A 23,076-nucleotide genomic window follows, 5' to 3' on the forward strand; every position below is an offset into this window, starting at 1 on the left:
AAGATTGAAATGATTAGCACAGGAAGTGAGGTAAATCGATAAGTAGTGATTGGGTGACACCAAGCTTGGATTTCAAATGACCGTGGGAAGGGAAAACTAAGGGAGGTAAGGAGTTTGGCTGAAAGTCTGAAAAAGAATGAGTTGAAGTAGTAGACAGCATGAGTTGAGGATACAGGGTGGAGGAAATTTGTGTAGCGGAGAGTTCAAAAAAAGGCACTGAAACCAGAACTACATCTCCCCCGATGACCTAACGGGTATAGGCGTCATTCAGTCTAGAAAGTCTCGTGTTCAACTCCACATTTGTGCCGAGTTAGTTGCTATGGAATGACGTTGGTGTGTGTGATGGAGAAATCATACAGAAATCCTGTTCCTGATTGTTATCCAGTGACCCCTCCTGCGGATGTTGGTTGAGGACAGGTTTCAGCTCATCTGGCATTCTCTCTGTGGTTGCATAGCCTGCCAACACGGACTGTCTGGGCTGGCGTGTGAAGAATACCTATTTGGATGACTACTGGCATCTGTGAAACCAAACCTCAGGAGCCAACCTGTTCCAGAAGGAGAGAAAATTGGGGAAAAACAAGAGTGTCAAGAAGCCCGAGATTGATCAGATTTATTATTTCTAACAGCATGTGTTTAATTGTACGTACTAGCTTTTGTGTTTTCCTAGACATCTGTTGCTTAGAAACATGGGTGTGGGTGCATGCATGTACACACATGTTCACACACTTCAAAATTCAATTCTTTTTCAGGTGCAAAAAATCGAAAGAAAGAAGAGACGGAAAAAGGAAACTGACATTGTAAGTAATTAATTATCGTCTGATTTCCCTCTGTCACATTCTGCGCTTTGTGTTCTGTTAGCATTCTACGATTGCACCTATTTCCAGCCTGAGCTGGCTGCCTTCCTCCAGGTACTTCTGGGTCAGGCATCTGACATTATTTTGTGGGGATTGATTGTATCCTTCAGTTGGGATCATCCTTTACATATCATGATACCAGCCATTGTGTGTATGTCTCTCTCGCACTTGGCCCCTCGCACTCTGCTGCTCTCTCTCTGCTGCTCGCTCTCTCTCTCTCTCTCTCTCTCTCTCTGCCGCTCTCTCTCTCTCTCTCTCTGCCGCTCTCTGTCTCTCTCTCTCTCTGCCGCTCTCTGTCTCTCTCTCTCTCTCTCTCATACTTTTTTTGTACTATTGCTACCTTATCAATAGACTGTTTTTCCTCTTTGGGGGGAAAAAATGTGTAGCAGCTCCAGGGAGCTGTGAAGACAGCAAGTAGAAAGGAAAAATTCACATAAGCAACATGGTAGCATCAAAAACATGTTAGAAACTGTAATTTGAATGATAGTGGTATTTTCAAAACAGCAAGTATATTTCTGTGCAAATTCAGGGCATCTGCTTTTGTCTGCTTTCTTCAAACTACTTGCCCCTGCCACCCCTATTAAGAGATGACCAAATAATTTACATAATTTTAGAGTAATCAAAAGTGCTGATGATGAAGTTTCAGATTTCTCATACTCCCAGGCTGCAGTGTCCCTATCTAAAGTAAACATTGCTTATGGTATTTGCACCATTGCTGTTTTGAGCATTGTTGCTTGATTCCCAGACTGACTTCTAGCACTGGCGTCTAGTGTGTGACTACATGTAGCGCTATAATCCTTGTCCTCAGGAAGGTTCACATAGCTCTTGTAACATGTTCACTTAGTAACATAGAAACTTTTAAAGTGGTGCATAATCGTTTTTTTTGACTGGGGTTCTCAAAACATTAATTTCTTCTGAGACATGTTTGTTTGAGTGCATATAAAACACCAACTGCACATGGGCGCTACACACAGTACCTGACAGCTCAACGAGTTTAATTGAAGGTTGACCTTGATTGTTGGTTTTCTTGTCTTACGGCCGTATTCTCTCTGCAGTCCCTCACCTGTATTGCATCTTGTTACTTACAGTTCATCATCTGTGATGTTCATTTTGCTGCTGCCTTGGGAAATGTTGACACACTCTGCTGTGTAGTAGCACATGCCTTGTTCAGCTGGTTGTGATTCACCAAGAATAGTTTAGCTCATTCTACTGGTGCTACAGTCACTTTGTATCCAATATGCAAAGGTTTCCTTTGGCACTGTCCACAGGGCAGCTATAGAGTAATTTACGTGCTTTCACAAAGGATTAATGTCTTGATTTAACAGCTCAAGCCAACAGGCATTCTTGGTGCTGTATTGCTTGCAGCTGCTCTCAATGTCAAGTCCCCTCCACTCTGCTTTTCTGTATTATTTTGGGATAGTTTATTTCTGAGGAAGAATGTTAGTTTAATTGCCTTACATAGGGTCTTTCTCATTTGAATGTAGTGCAGCCTCCACATACAAAGGTCCGTCCCTACGTGCCCCATGGCTCGCTCTGACTTGCTGTACTTTCAGCTTATTTTGTGTGTGTTTAATTCATTACATCAACTGGTCTCTTGGGCACCTCTTTCCAAAAGAACATTGTATGCTCGCAGTTCGAGGCACTGTATATGATGTGTTGGGTGGATTGTGTGACTGATGCAGCTCCTATTTTCATCTTTGGGGTCAGTGCCCTGGTGGATTCTATTCTGCTCTCACCCTGCCGGTTTGGATAACAGCCTTTTTACTGATACGGGATGTTGTTGTTGAATAAAGTATTGTCAAAGATTAAGGAAGGTCATATCTATAACATGTAATCCAACATGAACATATACCTGTGGGTTAACTTTAAAACTCCATTGTCTGTTATCTGAGCATTGGATTTGTAGAGCAGCAACCCCTGAACAATATCTTAGACTCATTTCTCACCTGTAGAATTTCAGTATTTTTTAAATCCAATTTGATAATGTGTTTGGACGTTCAATTTATGTTAAAGTAAACTTCACATTTGTATTATTTCAACAGTTAAGGGTATCTATTTTAGGGAATCATCCTGCTCCATCTCTCTGCAGTTTGTGTAACCATAGTTCCAGTGCAGTAGGTGTGCTGGGGTTGATTTTCTATTGAGGTAATAGGAATGATGCATGCAATTTCCTTTTTTGACCTATACTTTATCGCTGGCCCTTAAATATGAATGATTTTATGGACCCGAGTATGTCTGATTACAGGTGGAAGAGTACAATGGTCACATTTTCAAATCGACACAGTACAGTATCCCCACCTACTGCGAGTGCTGCTCCTCCCTTATCTGGATGATGGACAGAGCCTATGTCTGCAAGTGTAAGTTCCTAGAGATATTGCAGCAGAATTTAAGAGCAGGGAAAGATTTTTGGGTCCAACAAATTCATACTTTTTAATAGATCCCTCTCTTCTCACCGTATCCCCGGTCCCTTCTCGCCATATCCTCCGATCCCTTCTCATCGTATCCCACGATCTGCTGTCTCTCCAGAAATGCATTTAATTGTCTCCATAGGACCATTTCTACTATCCACCTCAATGGCCTACTGTCTTTCCCTGGCAAATTATTCCATAACTCTATTATAGTTTGGGTTAAAAAATAGGGGTACGGTAGCACAGTGATTATGTTACTGAACTAGTACAGGAAACTTTGAGTTATCCGGAGGTGAACCATCCGGCAAGCTGGAGCCACCGGCAAAAATCAGGAGCCGTTTTTTATTCTTTTCGTTTGTTTTCTTTGCTTTTTTTTCCCCAGTCAAGCACTGCAAGGTCTGTAGCTATAGCAACAGCTTTAGCTACAGACACTTGCAGCTGCACCCGACTGTTTAGAAGCTGTTGCTAAGCAACAGTGTTTGTTGTCAGATACGGAAATAAGAATCTCCGTATCTTTCAACATTAACTCTGGAGTGTCCGGCAGTTTTGAGGGAACGACAGCAGCTCGGTCCCGTCGGTGCCGGATAGCACAAAGTTTCCTGTAATCCAGAGGCCTGGACTAATAATCCGGAGACATGAGTTCAAATCCCACCACGGCAGCTGGGGAGTTTAAATTCAGTTAATTAAATAAATCTGGAATTAAAAAGCTCGTATCAGTAATGGTGACCATGAAACTACCAGATTGTCATAAAAACCCAACTGGTTCACTGATGTCCTTTAGGGAAGGAAATCTGCTGTCCTTACCTGGCCTGGCCTATACAGGAAACTCTTCTGTATCCGGGACCGGTGTGGTGCCGGTTGATCAAAAAGTCCGGATTACAGAGAGATACACTTACTAAGGTACGAGAGCCCCATACACAGCCACAGATCCAGGCGTCCCTGTTGCATGGCAACAGGTGCAGGAAGCCCGGTTACACGGCCACAGATCCAGGAACCCCGGTTACACGGCCACTAATAGGAAGTAAAACTTAAAACCTACTCCTGAATTTTGCCGGTTAAGAGAGATTTCCGGTTATTTAGGTGCCAGTAAAAGGAGAGTTTCCTGTATGTGACTCCAGACCCACAGCAATGCGGTTGACTCTTAACCGTCCTCTGAAATGGCCCAGCAAGCCACTCAGTTGTACCAAACAGCTACGACAAAGTCAGCTCCTTCACCACAAGGACTGCAGTGATTCAAGAAGGCGGCTCACCACCACCTTCTCGGGGGCAATTCGGGATGGGCAATAAATGCAGGCCTTGCCAGCGACGCCCACATCCCGTGAATGAATAAATTAAAAAATTCCACCAGTCTTCCCTCACACAACTTTCTAATTTTTAATTGTGCCCAATTTATTTATCTGTATAGATGCATGTGTGATAATGGGGCAGCCTCTTATCAGATGTTGGTGTTTGGAGTATTACACCATCGTTTGTACTGCATTTAAGCACGGTCTAGTCAAATGAGTGACAGACCTTTCAGTGTTAAATTTTAATAGCAATCTCTCTGTGCATGTTCACATGGAATAATTTTGTAACTTAGTCCACCCTTTTTGTCTCAGTGTGTCGGTATGCCTGCCATAGGAAGTGCTGCTTGAAAACTACCATCAAATGCTCTAAAAAGGTAGGAGTTAGCATCACTCTTGATCCATTTTATGGAGTGCTATGTAAATGACGAGTTTGCACTTTTAAATCGACTTTTTTGTTCAGACTTTACCAGGGTGTGCTCACTGACACGATGGGGTCATGCACATCAACTTCAAACCAACTACAGTTTCAAAAAAAACTGACAACTCAAAAGAAACAGCCCTGAACATAGCCAATTACATGTAGGTACATTGAAAGTGCAGGCGGCCATGGGTTTGTTGTAACATAAGCTGTAGGTATACCTCTAACTCTACTTGCAGCACATTTAAGGCGCAGTAGAAATAATTTTAGTTTCCCTCCTACCTGAATGCAGAGTGTGACAGTCTAGCGGAAGCTTTACTCGGTACCTAACCTGCGCTGGTCGTGGCTGATGAGGACACTGCAAGTGTTTGCTGAGGCATTTTTAAAAAAATTACAAATTAAAATTTGAGACAAAGTTAATGCTGGAACAGAATCAGACAACATCGTAAATGTAGAGTAGTAGGTCAATATGCATCTGAAAGTTTTAGGTATAATCCTCGATCAGATGCTGATTGATTGGTAATGTACTTTGAACATTTTCTGGAAATAAGATTTCTTTTTGCTAAAGGTAATGTTGCTGCTCGAGGTTTTGGGGACTCTTCACTGTTGTGTGAGCCTTGTTTATGAAAATAGTCCTGTCCTGTCTACAGAGCAGCATTAATACCCGCCCTGCTGTATGCCTCAGAGACATGGACCATGTACAGCAGGCACCCCAAAGCACTGGAGAGGCACCACCAACGCTGCCTCCGCAAGATCCTGCAAATCCATTGGCAGGATAGGCGCACCAACGTCAGTGTTCTTGCTCAGACCAACATCCCCAGCATCGAAGCTTTGACCACGCTTGATCAGCTCTGATGGATGGGCCACATCGTCCGCATGCCCGATACGAGACTCCCAAAACAAGCGCTCTACTCGGAGCTCCGGCACGGCAAGAGAGCCCCAGGTGGGCAGAGGAAACGCTTCAAGGACACCCTCAAAGCCTCCTTGAAAAAGTGTAACATCCCCACCGACACCTGGGAATCCCTGGCCCAAGGCCGCACAAAGTGGAGGAGAAGCATCCAGGAAGGTGCCGAACACCTCGAGTCTCTTGGTCAGGAGCAAGTGCAGGCAGCGCAAGGAGCGCACGTCAACCCAAGCACCCCACCCAACCGCCCCTTCAACCACCGTCTGCCCCACCTGTGACAGAGACTGTAGGTCCCGCATTGGACTCATCAGTCACCTGCGAACTCATTTTTAATGTGGAAGCAAGTCATCCTCGGTTCTGAGGGACTGCCTAAGAGAGAGAAGAGAGTCCTGTCCCCAAATAGGTAGTGTTTTTTTTTATTCATTGATGGGATGTGGGCGTCGCTGGCTAGGCCTGCATTTAGTGCCCATCCCTAATTGCCCTTGAGAAGATGGTGGTGAGCCGCCTTCTTGAACCGCTGCAGTCCATATGGTGTAGGTACACCCACAATGCTGTTAGGAAGGGAGTTCCAGGATTTTGGCCCAGCGACAGTGAAGGAACGGCGATACAGGTCCAAGTCAGGATGGTGTGTGGCTTGGAGGGGAACTTGTAGGTGGTGATGTTCCCATGCGTCTGCTGCCCTTGTCCTTCTAAGTGGTAGAAGTCATGGGTTTGGAAGGTGCTGTTGAAGGAGCTTTGTAGATAGCTGTAAATTGGCTTGTGAACGATGCATAATACCCTACTTGTTTGATGTAGGTGTTTGATTTAGTGCTGAACACACACTTCCTCTGCTTACAGTACACATTGAAAAGGCAGCAGCAATGTAATGGCAATGTAAGGCCATTTGATATTTGCCAAGGAGGCCCTGATAATGCGATAATTTATGAGCTGGCACCAGGAACAGTATAGCTCTGAAAGCTGCTGGATCGTTGTTCAAACCCAACTGGTTCATTCATTTCCTTCAGGGAAGGCCACCTGCCACCCCCACCCAGTCTGGCCTACACATAACAAGTTCCACACTACGTGTGCTCTCTGAAGTAACCGAGCAAGCCACTCAGTTATAAAAACATTGCAGTGATACCGAAGGTCCACCATCACCTTTTCACGGTAACTAGGATTGTGCTATCTTGTGCTGCACACGTCCTGGGAATGTTTTTTTGAAAGGGTTGTGGGGGCGCAGTGCTCAGTGTAGGCCTGGGAGTTCAGTGCTTCCTGGTTCCCACTGATATGAGTAAGAGAATCTAGCTCTGTGTTTTTACTTTTAGACAGAAACATGATGGTATCTTACGAGAAACACAAATAAAAATGGTCTCTGCTGCCATTGGAATAAAGATAGGGTAGTTTACAAGCACAGCTGGGTGGGAGAATCTCGCCTTTGCTGTGACCGAGCATCTTGTGTTGGATGGAGTGGAATGCTGGCACCTTTCCTACCCTGCAATTAAGAAGCAGATGTACGGAGAGTGCAGGTACTTTCAGGCTTCAATTCTGCACCACATACTGTACACGGCAAACAAATTCTAAATCCCATTTAGCACAGCAATAAAATTAACAGCTTCCTGTGGTAATTAATTGGTTTTACTCAAGGGTGTTGAATTTTAACAATCTGAATGCAAAAGATACAGAGGGAACCCTGTAAAAGTCAGTAAAGCAGTCAAGTAAGTGGCCCTACATTGAAAATATTAGTAAACGCCCAGAACATAAAATTCCCTATCTGGATTTTATTGGGGATTTTACAGCCTTTTTCCTCAGTGTAAATTGTCAAAGCTTCATAGCTGTAAATTGGTTTGTGAACGATGCATAATACCCTACTTGTTTGATGTCGGTGTTTGATTTAGCGCTGAACATACACTTCCTCTGCTTATGGTACACATCGAAAAGGCAGCAGCAAACAATGTTGATTTTGAAGTGGCTGCTTTACCACAATAATATTGGTCAGTTCTTTAAAAAAGACAGATTTAAACATGTTACCCTGTTTGTAGTACAATGCAGAACCAAACTGGATATGAGAAGAAAGCACTGAGGGTGACGGGCACATGGGGAATCGAGCGGGAGTTGACACCACCAGTAGAGGAAGTTAGGAAATTGGAGTGTGGTTTATGAAGGATGCCTATTATCCTATGTGAGAGACATTTTAGGGGGCAATAGTTCTGATATAGTCCAATCCACACCCGCTTTAGGGGCAAATTGATGTGTAAGTGGAGACAAACTTGGATGAGTCCAATTCTGATGAACCAAACCGAAGTAGATTCTGTCTGCAAAGAGGTATAACTCAAAGCAGTGAGTGCTTCCCTGTAAGTAGGCTTGTGTTTCACGCTTTGTCTTTGACAAACTAATCTGGGTTGTGTGTGTGGCCCTTGCTTGGGATGCAAGAGTTTTCTGTCCACTCCACCGATGCCATTTTCTCCATTCCTGCCCCGAAGGTGCTGACTCTTGCTAACATGTAGTTCTATGGTACTGCTGTCCATCAGTACATTGCCCAAATCGCTGTTCTTCACATGGAGCCTTAGATGTTGAGCATTGGCAGTCAGCTTAGTTGTGCACCCAATCTAATCTTTACCCAGCGTCTGTATGCACACAGGTGCACTTTCCAGGAGGAATTACTACATAATTATCAAAACCTGTGGCTAATTATTTTTTCCTCCATTCCCGAGTGCTGAGGCTAATTATAGTGCTCCTGCTGCCAGCTAACTCAACAGACGAGATGAAATCTGGGGCCTCCTGTTCTTTATTACTCACTTCGTACTGGGCAGCATGATCTACCAGCTGAGACATGGAAGGAATTTGGACTAATTACATTTGGCTGCCACTGTCTCACACTTGTCTTTCTCATTGACTTACAGTATGACCCTGAGCTATCGTCTCGGCAGTTTGGAGTGGAGGTCTCCCGATTAACCAACGACGAACGGACAGTTCCGCTGGTGGTGGAGAAACTGATCAACTACATTGAAATGCATGGCCTGTATACCGAGGGAATCTATCGAAAGTCAGGATCGACCAACAAAATCAAGGAGCTCAAACAGGGCCTGGACACGGGTAAGGAAGGTTTACAAATGGAGCTGGGTACATTGACAGGTCCCCGCAGCTCAGTAGCATGGAATCTGTTCGGCGGTCATTGGGTATCCGTAAACTTAAAACTGAATCCTACAAAACTTAATACTGTGCAATGGACATCTCTGTACTAGAGTTTTGTAAATATTATCAAGGGTTATAACTAAAGTTATAATGATGATGGGGTATATTTCTATATTTCATCGTCGCTGGGTCAAAATTCTGGAACTCCCTCCCTAACAGTACTGTGGGAGCACCTTCACCACACGGACTGCATGTTCAAAAAGAAAGCTCACCACCACCTTCTCAATGACAACTAGGGATGTGCAATAAATACTGGCCTGGCCAGCGACGTCCACATCCCGAGAATGATTTTTTTTTTTTTAATATGCGACTTGGATGGTTCACATTTCTAGTTGTAGAAGGTTGAGGGGGAGAGTAAAAGCCATCTGCTATTTCTTTGTTTCTGGACTGACTGGAATTTCTTCCTGCAGATATTAACAGCATGAATCTGGACGAATATAACATTCACGTTATCGCCAGTGTTTTCAAACAGTGGCTGAGGGATCTTCCTAATCCGCTGATGACCTTTGAACTCTACGATGAGGTTCTACGAGCAATGGGTAAGCAGGAGTTGTAACCCCAGTTCTCTGAATCATAGAAATGGATTCAGTCATTTCAGCAGAACACAAAATAAGCGAAGAAAACAAAGCATTCAGCTGGTCACTGGCCTTTTCTTGTAGTGTAATATTTAGCTGCAGTGATCAATTCTCTATGTATCCAGGAAAATAAGTTTGTTTCTGGCCTAATCTGAAGTGTCATTTTGGCTCAATTAGTTGCTCTTCCCTCAGTCAGAAGGTTGTGGTTTCCTAAGCCACACTCCAGTGTAGTACTGAGAGAGTGCTGCATTGTTGGATGAGATGTTAAGCTAAGGTTCCATCTGGTGGTTCAGGATGTTATAATCCCATGACCTTGTACTACGATATCAGCTCGCACTTTGTAGCGCCTTTCGTTCACAACATTTTGCACCGTGCTTTATTTGGGCTTGGGGGGGTAGGGGTGGTGGGAAGGAAGGAATCTGAGCAGGAGAAGAGAAGGAATTGAGAGGTGGCGGGGGGGCGGGGGGTGAGGTGTCCAAAAGCACAGTTAAAGAGGTAGTTTTTGAAGAAGCTTTTGGAGGTGGGGAGTTGAAGAATTTGTAAACAAGGATGGGGTTTTTGAAGTCACTGTGCTGTGGCATGACGAGGCATTATTAAGGATGGGAAGTGATGGTTCAGGTTAGGGTAAAAGTGGCAGGGTGCTGAACAAGTTTGACTTTTTCTACGATTGGGCTTGGGAAACCGGTGAGGTGAGCTTCGGAGAAATCAACCTGGAAGTAGGCAGCACCCAACAAAAACAGGGATGTTTCCCAATATCCTGGCCAACGTTTCTCCTTCAGTCAACTTTACCAAGAGACAGATTAACTGAACGCATAATAATAATAATAATTCAACTTTATTGTCATTGTACAATGCACAAGTACATGAACAACAAAATGTGATCTTGCAAGCTCCCATGAGTCCAGTACAAATAACATTAACATTATTGTTAATGTTAAGGTGGCCCTGGAGATAGCAGATGCTCTAAGGATCATCTTCCGGAACTCCATTGACTCGGGAACAGTACCCGTGGATTGGAGGGTAGCTAATGTTACCCCAATATTTAAAAAGGGGGGTAGAGAGAAAGCAGGGAATTATAGACCAGTAAGCCTTACATCGGTTGTGGGCAAAATGCTAGAGTCCATTATTAAGGATAAAATAGCGGAGCACTTGACAAATGGGGAAAGGATCGGACAGAGTCAACATGGATTTACAAAGGGTAAATCGTGTTTGACTAATCTGCTGGAATTTTTTGAGGAAGTAACTGGTAAAATAGATGGGGGAGAGCCAGTGGATGTGGTGTACCTTGACTTCCAGAAAGCCTTCGATAAGGTTCCACACAAAAGATTATCATGCAAAATTAAGGCTCATGGGATTGGGGGCAAAGTATTAACGTGGATAGAGAACTGGCTGGCGGATAGAAAACAGAGAGTTGGAATAAACGGCTCGTTTTCGGAGTGGCAGGCAGTGACCAGCGGGGTGTCGCAAGGATCTGTCCTGGGACCCCAGCTGTTCACAATATATATAAATGATCTGGATTAGGGAATTGGATGCAATATTTCCAAATTCGCTGACGACACTAAACTAGGAGGAGGGGTGGGCTCTGATGAGGATGTCAGGAGGCTACAGTGCGATTTGGACAGGTTGGGGGAATGGGCGGATACGTGGCAGATGCACTATAATGTGGATAAATGCGAGGTTATCCATTTTGGGGGTAAAAACAGGAGGGTAGATTATTCTCTAAATGGCAATAGATTGGGAGATGGGGAAGTGCAGAGGGACCTGGGTGTTCTTGTGCACCAGTCACTGAAGGAGAGCATGCAGGTGCAACAGGCGATTAAGAAGGCAAATGGTATGTTGGCCTTCATATCAAGGGGGTTCGAGTATAGGAATAGGGATACCTTACTACAGCTGTACAAGGTGCTGGTGAGACCGCATCTGGAGTATTGTGTACAGTTTTGGTCGCCCCATCTGCGGAAGGATGTTCTTGCCATGGAAAGAGTGCAACGGCGATTCACCAGGCTGATACCTGGAATGGCGGGAATGACCTACGAAGAGAGATTAAATAGTTTGGGCTTGTACTCACTGGAGTTTAGAAGATTGAGAGGGGATCTCATCGAAACATATAAAATTATGGCAGGCCTGGACAGGCTGAATTCAGAGAGAATGTTTCCAATGGCCGGGGAGCACAGAACCAGGGGCCACAGTCTAAAAATAGCGGGCAAATCATTTAAAACAGAGATGAGGAAGAATTTCTTCACTCAAAGAGTGGTGAGCCTGTGGAATTCCCTGCCACAGAGGGCTGTGAAGGCTAATTCAATAAATATTTTCAAGAGAGAATTGGATATATTTCTGAAGGCTAAGGGGATTAAGGGTTACGGAGAAAAGGCGGGGACGGGGTACTGAACTGGTAAGATCAGCCATGATCTCATTGAATGGCGGAGCAGGCTCGAAGGGCCGAATGGCCTACTCCTGTTCCTATCTCTATGTTTCTATGTTTCTAAACGTAAATAGCACTGTCCTGGGAGAAGCAAAGCCGCTGCGTCTGTGCGCGCCGCCATTCCATTTCCACCATTCCTCCTGTCCGACAATCTTCAGCCCAACGCCTGGGCCTGCTCACCAGCTGTTATTACTGTTAATAATAAGATCTTGCTGGGAGCAAAATGGCTCCCACGTTTGTCGAGCTAAGAACAGTCACTGGATTTCAAAGTAATTCATCGTACGTGAAGCACTTTTGAGACACCTGAAGGCTCCAGATATATGTCACTTTTCAGTCACATGATCATGCAAGCAGCAGTCACCTGTCCATTGCCCATCAAGACATCTCGCCAAAAAAATGCATATTGCAGCCTCTGTTGCATTGTAACAGTTGTTAAGGTCGGGTTGAGGTAACTGTAGTAACCTGCTCAAAATTTGAGTTGCTGTCTTGCAACATGTTCCAGCCTATGTGCTACCCTGTAGATCTGATATAATCCATCTGATGTTTCTTCCCTCCCCCTGCATCTCCATCCTTTCTGAAAGGGCTTATTGTTGCTGGGGTATAGTTTTACTAGTGCCAGCAGTCCTCTCGTGCCTTACCTCAAGTGGCCTATCCTCATATGAGTGTCAGCAGGTTAGTCAACGAGAGGTCGGGGAACCACTCCTGCTCCGAGTTTCTGCTGAACTCGATCCTCTCCTCGCTCAAGGTCCACGTGCACTTTCTAGCTGAAGTTGCATGATAATGATCAGGAACGGGACTTTTGGCTCATTTTCCTCTTTCCTCCCCCCGCCCCCCCCCAACCCAGAGGTGCTGAAGCTAATTGTAACATCCAACTGCCGCATTGGCGAATTAGCTAACTCGCCACAGAACAGGACTGGGACCTGGAACTTTCTTGTTCTGTATGATGAAGCATTTCACAATATAAGTAAATGATGTTTACCAGAATTACAGCCTGGCATTCAGCCTTGGTGTGATTTTCCATCACACGATTGAAATGCAGTTTCTGATGTGATAAAAATTATTTTGTATAATCACAGGTCTACAGGACAGAAAGGAAATAATTCGAGGTGTGTACTCTATAATTGATCAGTTGTCACGGACTCACATCAACACATTAGAACGACTCATCTTTCATCTTGTAAGGTAAATATTTGACTGATATGCATTAGGATGCAGATAAACTTAATTATGCAGTACAGGACTGGTGTAACATTTCATAATTACAAATAAAGTGTGAGTGAAAGACACTCCTTTGACACTGCTCAATTGCAAAAAGGAAATTTTGCACAGTAAATTTCCCTACTACTGGAACTGTAGCAATCTTGTGCCAGAAACACACTATCTGCAGGGATGACTCTCTTCCCCCACTCACCCTGCTAATTTGTCCCACTTTCTAGAATCGCACTACAAGAAGATACCAACCGGATGTCCTCGAACGCTCTGGCCATCGTCTTTGCTCCGTGTATTCTTCGATGTCCGGATACCACAGACCCATTACAAAGTGTTCAAGATATTTCAAAAACCACTGCGTAAGAATGCTTTCATTTCTTAATGTAAACTGTGATTGATATCAAAAAAAGTTATAATCGTGCAACGCTCGACCAAGAAAACAAGCTAGTGATTGGAGAAAATGTTGTGGCAATAATTGCTCTGGTTGTCCCCTTGTGCTGGTAACTGGTGCCGTGGGATCTTTGTTAAATCGCAGGACAGGCAGATTGATCCTGGATTCAATGACTTGTCTGAAAATGGCTGCCACATTTCCCTACATCATAACAGTCACTATACTTCAAAAAATATTTCCAATGTATATGAAGCAGTTTGTGATGCTTGAGAAATGGGATAATGTGCTATGTAAATGCAAATCAGTGTGTCCTTCATTTCTCCAGGACTACTGTACTTCACTTGAGATGTCTGTTTTAAGTGATGTTTGAACTTGTAGCTTTCCTGGTGTACGGGTGAGATCACTACCAGTGGAAGCAACTGTTACAGGTCAATAGTAGTCACAAATAGTGGCATAGAGTACAAAAGCAAGGATGATATGATGAACCTTTATAAAACACTGATTTGGCCTCAACTGGAGTATTGTGTCCAATTCTGGTCACCGCACTTTAGGAAGGATGTGAAGGCCTTAGAGAAGGTGCAGAAAAGATTTACGAGGTTCCAGGGATGAGGAACTTCAGTTACGTGGATAGACTGGAGAAGCTGTTCTCCTTGGAGCAGAGAAGGTTGAGAGGAGATTTGAGAGAGGTCATGAGGGGTCTGGACAGAGTAGATAGAGAGAAACTGTTCCCATTGGCGGAAGGGTCGAGAACCAGAGGACACAGATTTAAGGTGATTGACAGAAGAACCAAAGGCGACATGAGGAAAAACTTTTTTACGCAGCGAGTGGTTCAGATCTGGAATGCACTGCCTGAAAGGGTGGTGGAGGCAGACTCAATCGTGGCTTTCAAAAGGGAATTTGATAAGTACCTGAAGGAAAAAAATTGCAGGGCTACGGGGAAAGGGCGGGGGAGTGGGACTGGCTGAAGTGCTCTTGCAAAGAGCCGGCACGGGCTCGACGGGCCGAATGAACTCCTCCTGTACTGTAACCATTCTATGATATCCTACTGGTTGTGCACTTCTGAAACCTGGATAGGGACAAGTACATGTCCCAGCAGTTTCTGATACTTCAATTCACCAGTAGGTTTTATGTTCACCTTAGACATTGGGTGCAACGACTCTGGAGGCCAAAGTCCTAAAATCATCCAGGTGATGACATCATCTGAAGGAAGCAAACCAAAGGCTGTTTTGAATCCATTAATTTTTGGTTGCTGAAATAGAAAAAGAGAAGATTTAGTGAATTGGCCAAATGCAGCAAAGCACCCCCATGGATGTAATTTGCTTCGTCAGCTCATTTTCCTTCCCAACATCAAGGTCATTTTTTGCCAGTTCAATTTCTTCTGTGCCTTTTCGGGAGGGGGCGGGGGGGTGGGAGGGTGCGGGCGGTGGGAGGGTGCGGGCAAGGAGACAGCTTGAAGTGAATTGACAAAATGAATCCAGGGAAATTTACTGTGGTGAAAGATTCAAATACTAAGGGACACAACTTTGAAAATGAAGTAAGGAGTAAGAAAGAAAGTCGGGCAGAGCATTTTCGCCCAAAAGCAGAGTTGTGGAATAAGTTACCCGGGAAGGCCAGTGAAGAAGGCAGTATAAATGGGTTCTTCAGTAAGTTAATTGTGTTTCTGGAGCACGAGAAGGGCTTGAGAGATCTGGTGACAAGGTATGGAGTTGATCTGATTAAATGAAATGGGGTTGTTGATCTTAATGACCTTTTCCTGTTCCTAAAAGGTCTTGTGTTCTTTTACCACAGGTATATTAAAAATAGAATACTTAGCAAGTCTGTTTATCATCCCTGCAGGTGTGTGGAATTGATTATTGTGGAGCAAATGAACAAGTACCGAGCACGGCTGAAGGACATCAACAGCCTGGAGTTTGCAGAGAACAAAGCCAAGAACAGACTGTCGCTCATCCGACGCTCAATAGTAAGATCTTTTTACTTGAATTTTATCCGGATCTGTGACACTGCAATCTTGTTTCTTCTTCATGTATTGAATGGAGACAGGTATTGCATTATAATATAGCAACATATTTGCATTTGCACAGAATCCCAGTATCATTAGAGTCTTGTCCATTCAGGTTGTCTGTCTGGGTGGTGTGGTGTTCTCATTCTGTCTGTCTGAATGCTAGGAGTCTTTGCTGCATCCCACCATGGTGCTGATTCAGCATGTACATCTATGCTCGCTGTTCTGAGAGGTTGTAGCACCATGTTTGCTGTTCATGTGAATTGGTCGTTGTGCTTAAGGCCATCAAAGATTGAGTGACTGTCTGGTTTAGTCTAATGCAGCTTCGTGGTGATTTTTATCTGTGTTTTCATATCTGTGTGTGGGAAGGGGCACTGTTGGCAGAGGGCAGCAGTGAATGCTGCTGTGTGACCCTGAGTAAACAGGTAGTATGCCTCGGGCTGCAGTTATAGTTACTGTTTCACAGCGATGTTGTACAGTAATATGGGATTAGATCCCAATCTGACTTCTGGTACAGAGCAATGCGAGACCACCTTGGGTAGGCAAACTCACACCGGGAGTATAAATCCAGTGTGTGGTGTGCGCTGTTTAAAACGTTATCAAGGGATCTGTAGAGCCTCTCGGACACTTTCTAAACATTACAGGAATTTGGGCACTCCCACCTACACTCTCTAAAATGTTCAGAATTTACTGACTCGGTGTGGTGTGCTGGGCACATGCACTGAGCTCTTTTTCAGCTGTTAGTCTGGAAGTGGAAATAAAGAATGTTGGAGGGTATTCTTGCCACATTGAACAGCGTTTTCGAGAGCCTCGCTTCCAGGAATAGTCTGTTCCGACAGATCCCCATAGACAGCAGTCTGCATCACGACACCAGCTGTTGCAGAGGAAACTTGTGCAAAGCTTTTTCTTTCATTTAAATTTATTTTCGCAGTAAAGCTCTCACATCTGTAGTGGCAATCATGACTGTAGGCACACTGTGGCACAGTGTTCAGGGTAAAAGCTCCTATTTCCATGGCTCTCATTTACTTGGAGCCGGGAAACTGCACGCAGTGTTTGTTCTGTTATATCCTCGAGATAAATTTTTAAACTGTTCATCTCTTGTTTTTTGCCAGGCTTTACCCGTACCCTTGAATCTGTGATTTTGGCAGGCAGTCAGCTGTCTTCTGTTACCAGATAATGCTAATTAACGAAGTAGCAGAAATTAAACCTGGTTCAACAGCCTTTACGGGCACAGTGCAAGGTTAGATGAAAAGGAAATTTATGGGGTGCCTGTTGCTTAAAAAGACCTCATCTTGTTGCTGTGTGACTTCCCATTCCCAAAATGTAGAAGAAACTATCCCTGAAAGATTGAGAAATACATCATCAAAGAAAGGATCCAACATTCTTTTTCCCACCTCTCGTGATTCTCGTCGGGTAGTCTGCCATTTCCTTGTACTATCCAATCCACTCAGTTTCTTTTATGTTCCAGTGTGAGTTGGGGTGACCAGCCACTTTGTTTTCAACTGGTCTGTCCAATAATTCTGCAAAATGAAAACCAGACTGAAAAGTGCAATTCCCACGTCGAGTGTTTAAAAAGGCCGCAAGCTAGTGGGGAGAAAAAGAGTTTGATCTCTCGTGTGTGTGTGAGCCTGGGGCTGATCGTGGAAGTAGAAAGCAGTTTGTTGATGCATGCATAAAGCAGTATGATCGTATGTGTAAATGTGGGGTGGGTAATTTTACATTCGTATAGCCGTATTCAGTCCCATTTGACATGTGTGCACATGGTCTTTTTTAAACGTCATGCTTGATCCAGTTCGTCCAAGCGTGCAGTGAGGCCAACAGCCTTTTTTGAGCCAGATGTTCAATCTCTTGACCAGTTCTGTAATATGTAATATTCTGCAACTGCTTGATCTGAAGATGGAATCATTCTATCCATGCGCCTTGTTGCTGGGGATGGTAATTCTTGTATTGCCAATCTGTTTTAATTGTGTGAAATCACCCATTACATCGCTGTCCTTACACATTAACTTGCACATTACCTGTTAATTTGTGTCTATCTGTCTGTTGCGAGCTTGTCATTCTTAACATGAGGTGCACTTAACTTTTGGAGGGCTGAATAATGATTATTTGCAAAACATTACAGAAATTCTTAAAAATTGGGTTACTAATCCAAATAAATGTTAAGTTTAATACTGTAATAGTGAAGGGTTTATCTCCCCCAATGGCCTATTGTGTAACGGCCCTACCTTGCAGTCCCGGGTCTGTGTATGAGATAGCTGATCTCAGCTGGGGTGGTCTTGGGGAGCTACAATTGGCTACAGCACCTCTGGGTTAGGTATGCTAAAAATCAGCAAGAGTTCCCACTCCTGATTGCTGCCCAGTGACTTCTGTTGATCAGTGCGTGTGTGTGAATATCAGGTGAAGCCAGCATCAGGCTCGGCTGAGAGGCCCTCCACAGTTAAGTAGCCTATTGACAGTCCTGGTCTGTGCTCACACATGAAGATTGGCCACTTGGGTGAGCTACCAGAGGGCAGCCAGTGGCTATGGAATTGCACTCCAACAAATGTTATTATCTTGAGAGAGAGGAGGAGAGAATGTGGGGATGGGGAAGGATGAGAAGTAAAACCGTTGTGTGCAAATTATAGAATGAAAGCAACTGATACTTAAATTTAGTTGAGAAATGATTATACTAACAAGAAATTATTCTTTTCTTTCTTTACTAACTATTAACTAACACAGAACAAAAAAACATTCCTTTTCCTGCAATCTGCATGTTCCTGTTGAATGCACGGTCACACTAACCTGATCCTCTACTTTTCGTGTTCTTTTCCACTATAGAAACCGGTTATAATAGCGGTTAGATTCATGAGCATGAATCGCAGTTCGATTCCGGTAGGTATTTCTCCCACCATGTCACCGCTTCGTGTCCATGATCCCATTCATTACATGATGGTCTACCCCAAGCCTAGGGAGTGACCCAGTTGTGTGTTGACTTGGAACAGAATGGGGGTTATGCTGATTGGAGTTATTGATCTTCAGTTTTAGTTGACTGCATTACCTGATTCTGTTGGCTGTTGTTAAGTGTTGCTTTTTGTGATTATTTGACCATTGGAGTGTGGTTCTGCTATAGTGTGAAGGGGCTATAAAATAGTGTCTGAACTCTGGTATCGTTCAGTACATCCCTTGGGCGATGGTACTACACAAACTACTGTAGCATTCCCACTCTACCGTTCATCACAAATGATAACTTTCCACGTGTAAAATCCACTCAAGAAAGAGCAAGAAGCCACTGCAGCACCGAAGAGGCCAGAGAAGGTCACCAGCATGAGTATATTCAAGACCGAGATGGATAGATTTTTGGATACTAGGGGAACCAAGGGATATGGGGATAGTGCGGGAAGGGGAACTTGAGGTTGAAGATCAGCCATGATCTTATTGAATGGCGGAGCAGGCTCGAGGGGCCGAATGGCCGACTCCTGCTCCTATTACTTATGTTCTTATTTCCTGTAAACTATGAATATCAAATATTATAAATCAGAAATGTGTGAACACCGAAAATGTTTAACTTGAGTGGGTTAGGGGGAAACCTGTACTTTTCATAGTGGTTTCACCATAGAAACTAGCTGTCCTTCATACTGTGAACACCATCCTTTGTACAGTGATCAGTAATCCATCCTTCACACTTGGTTCCTTTGGATCGTTGCACAAAGTTCTTAAAGTAAAGGAAATTTATTATATGTTAATTAGTTGTGCTCTTCAGCAAAAGTTTTTTTTCTTTAATAATTTTTTTCCAGAACATGTGTATTTAGTGTTAGAAAGCTTACACCAATTCATGCCACCTTTTCATCTATCAGTGATCTTCCAGGTTTATGCTGCTGGTACTTGTACAGTTGATATTGTTTGTTAGGTGCCACTTAATTCACTGTATAGGTACTTTGTACAGCCTCTGTTTGCTTACTTGTCACATCTACGCTGCTGTGACACAGAGGTGACAAGTAAGTGTGTATAGATGGTAAAAAGCAAAATACTGCAGATGCTGGAAATCTGAAATAAAAACAGAAAATGCTGGAAATACTCAGCAGGTCAGGCAGCATCTGTGGAGAGAGAAACAGAGTTAACGTTTCAGGTCGATGACCTTTCGTCAGAACTGGAAAAAGTTGGAGATGGAACAGGTTTTTAAGCAAGTGTGGGGGCAGGGAAAGGGGGGAGGGGAGGAAAGAACAAAAGGGAAGGTCTGTGATAGGGTGGAAGGCAGGAGAGATTAAGAGACATTAAGAGATGGTGCGAGGCAAAAGGAGATGGTAATGGGACAAGTTAAGAAATAAAAGATGGCTCTAGATGGAAGGCAGGAGAGATTAAGAGACATTGTGTGTAGATGGTACTAAGTAGTTATCTACACACTGGATTAAGTGGCACCTAAAAGTCGTCAGTACATTCCAGAATAGATAGTTCCTATAACTACACACTTTGTCCATACATTTTATTGCTTAAATGAGAGCGATGTTATGGGGCCAGCACTGATGCACAGAATGAGCTTATAATATTTTTAAATTTATTTCCAACTTTATGGCTTGGTAAGAACAAAATGTCCTTTAAATGCAAAGGCAGTGTGTAGCTGAGCCGTACAGACCAGGAGGACACCAGTTTCAAGTTCCAGTCTGCGTTGAGTTCGCTGATCTCAGCTGGGGTGTTACAATTGGCCTGGACACCCCTGCGATAGAGAGATGAAAACGTGGCCAGGGTTCCCACTCCTCATCATGATCCTGACACTTGTGCTGGAAAGTGCGTGTATGTGATCTGCTTTTATATCAGCTCTGTCCCTCGCGATAACAGAGTGCTGATGCCACTGGCTCCTGACTTGCGGGTCCTGCACGGACTGACAACAACCCCAAGATCCGTTTGGGTCTTCCCAGCTTCCTTCCTAGATGAGTCTGACATGTTTACCTTCGAGCTGTTGCTGGCTGTACAAAACATGCAGGTCACAGCCAGCAGTGGTAATATGCCACAAAACCAATATAGAAGCTGCTAGTGTTGGAACAGTCCTGTCAAATTTGCTCAGAGTACAAGGCCAGTCAGTGTGTTCCAGTTGACTTTTTTAATATTTTAGCAGGGATTGTCTTTATTTAAAGCTTTGTTTTGTGGCAAATTTCTTTGCACGGAGAGCTATTACATAGCATTGTTGTGGATCTTTGAATGACATGTTTCTGTTTCACTTTATCGGGGCTTAAAGCATTAGCACTCTCAGTACCTGGTGTAATCAAGTGGATAAAATGCATCATTGAATTTAAGTGGCCTTCCCTTTTAAATAAAAGGCAAGCTTCTGTGGTTCAATTGCCAACCAATGACTCTCTGAAAATCCAACTGGCATTAAATTTAAACATTGTTGATTGGAGGCAACCTTGGGTCTTAGCAGGTTCTGAATGTGTCTAGTGTTGCTTTGTAGTAAATGAACTCTTCCCCCCCAGCAGAGGAGCCACATTAACACTTGTAATTCTCGGAATACTGTTCTGTAGTAGGTTGCTCAAGGATGACCACCGCTCTATCCACTTTACAACTAAACACTCGGCTTTTGGGATGGGATCTCCGTTAATCAGCCCATTAAAATTGGACCATAAATTTCCAGTTTTTGAGAGATACGAGAAGTTTTTTGAAAAAAATGTGGTCTCGCATGCACTGTGTAAAAATGTTTGTCAAGTTGCAGCATTCATTTCTGCTCCTGGAAGTTAATTCTATAAATTGTCTTAAACACGTTCACACTGTGGGTGTGAGCAAGGCTCAGGTGATTGTGTTTTTCTTAAAACGCCGCAAGCCTAGCCTTGTCCACTTTTGGATTGGGCAAAAAGGAGCACAGTACACTTATGTAATAGGTTAAATATTAGGCAGCCCTATATCATGCCAGCGTGCTGTGGTATGCTGTAATAAGATGCATAGTATTGAAGCACTGTATCTGTGACGGGCAATAAGAGCTGATTACTTGGCCTGAAGACATACAGGTTTAAGGATCAGCAGTAGTAACGTAAATGACCACCATTGCATATCTCTAAAGTATGAGTGGGTGGAATTGAATTGATTAAAGCTAGCAGTGAATCATCTTGGCGCACACCATTTCACCATCACTCTCCGTCTTTCTGGAAATGAGTTCAGTAAGAGAGTTGCTGAAACTTTTTCATGTTTTCTCTTTGCCGTCCATGCAGCCGAATGGTAATAAAAAGGTAATCTCTCAGCGAATGGTTTGTCTGTGTTTTGTGCTTGTAGTGATCTCCTTTTCTTGGTGATGGCTCTTCAAAAAGATTGTGTCAGCACTGCAACCACTCCAGCGCATGAGGGATGCCCACCGCATGTGATTTTAAAATGCAACAAAACCTGCTTACCACATAGTCCTGAATCATGTAGAAAACAATTCTGAAACCATTTTCTAATCACTTCTTTATGGTTTAGCCTGAAAATTGGGTGTCAGGTTTTATATCATGCAGTTAAATTTCATCTGGTAATTCATCCTATCCCAATTTGACGGAGACTGAGCTGTACATTTCCCTACCTTGGTCTGATGTGATTTGCACTGGAATACTCCACAGGTAATCGGGTATGTGAGCAGCACTGAACAGAGATCTCACCATTTTGTCTTCCAATTTAACACCAAATTAGATGCATTCTTTGACTGTGGCCTGTTCCCAGTAGAAACTGGAGTGCGATGAACTCTTTTCATGTAGACCCTTAAAGCCAGAGGCGGATTTCATCTCATCAGTCTGGGCTGGAGTTGAGCCAGTCTCCCAGAGGTGAAAGGCTGTTGCACTAATCTGCCGCGCCACCCAGTTAAATGAAGAGAGGTCACTAATTAAAAGAACAGGTAAATGGGATTCGAGCTGATGGCTCCAATTTGGAGCTAGCACCATTGCAAGCCCCATGGGCTGAATGGTCTCCTTCTGTGCAAAAAATTTCAATGATTTAAAAAATATCACATGACTTTTTTTGGGTTGTTATTAAGTGTGTTAATCTCGCCTTGTGTTCATTACCTTTGAGGCTGCTGGTTCGGAGTAAGGTATTGATGGGAGGCAGGCCATTTGCTGGACTGGAAGCAGGCTGGGGTTTGATTTTGTTGCTGAATGTCCTGTGGTTTCCGTGTGTAAGTCTGTCATGCTGGTGTTTTCCTTTGCATAACTGTGACTGGTATGACAGCTGTTGTTTATCTAGATATGAATTAAAAAGCAACTTTGCTTTCAAAATCTTCAAATGATGTTGGAAAATCACATTCTCTCAACTCCTGATTCAAGACGCGCTTCCGGAGACAAAGAAACCTCCCACCTCTGGTGCCTGCTTGTCACAGCAGTGACCCAGTGCCACTCCCCAGCTGAAGAACTTGGCCCTGTCTCTTGTACTGTATTTAGGTTTTCTGATTTGCAGCATTCAGCTGAAATCAACTGTGAGCCAATCTCTCAGCTTTCCGAGATCAAAAACAAAACTGC

At 43.7% G+C, this 23,076-nt stretch overlaps 1 protein-coding gene across 3 annotated transcripts in view; it reads left to right on the plus strand.

Moving 5' to 3' along the window:
- Positions 1–23,076, plus strand: part of myo9aa (myosin IXAa) — a 285,301-nt gene that overhangs the window by 253,224 nt on the left and 9,001 nt on the right. For 2 of the 3 annotated variants that reach the window (XM_085972436.1, XM_085972435.1), the window contains 9 exons: positions 750–797; positions 3,100–3,211; positions 4,861–4,922; positions 8,750–8,942; positions 9,452–9,580; positions 13,112–13,217; positions 13,472–13,603; positions 15,472–15,595; positions 21,808–21,825. In XM_085972436.1, coding sequence (XP_085828562.1) covers positions 750–797; positions 3,100–3,211; positions 4,861–4,922; positions 8,750–8,942; positions 9,452–9,580; positions 13,112–13,217; positions 13,472–13,603; positions 15,472–15,595; positions 21,808–21,825 — 924 coding nt within the window. The remainder of the gene's footprint in view (positions 1–749; positions 798–3,099; positions 3,212–4,860; positions 4,923–8,749; positions 8,943–9,451; positions 9,581–13,111; positions 13,218–13,471; positions 13,604–15,471; positions 15,596–21,807; positions 21,826–23,076) is intronic. The other variant, XM_085972437.1, reaches the window with a different exon arrangement.

This window comes from Somniosus microcephalus, chromosome 32 (genome assembly GCF_052327205.1).
Source record: "Somniosus microcephalus isolate GS21.2 chromosome 32, FLI_Smic_1.0, whole genome shotgun sequence".
In the NCBI taxonomy this organism is placed as follows: domain Eukaryota; kingdom Metazoa; phylum Chordata; class Chondrichthyes; order Squaliformes; family Somniosidae; genus Somniosus; species Somniosus microcephalus.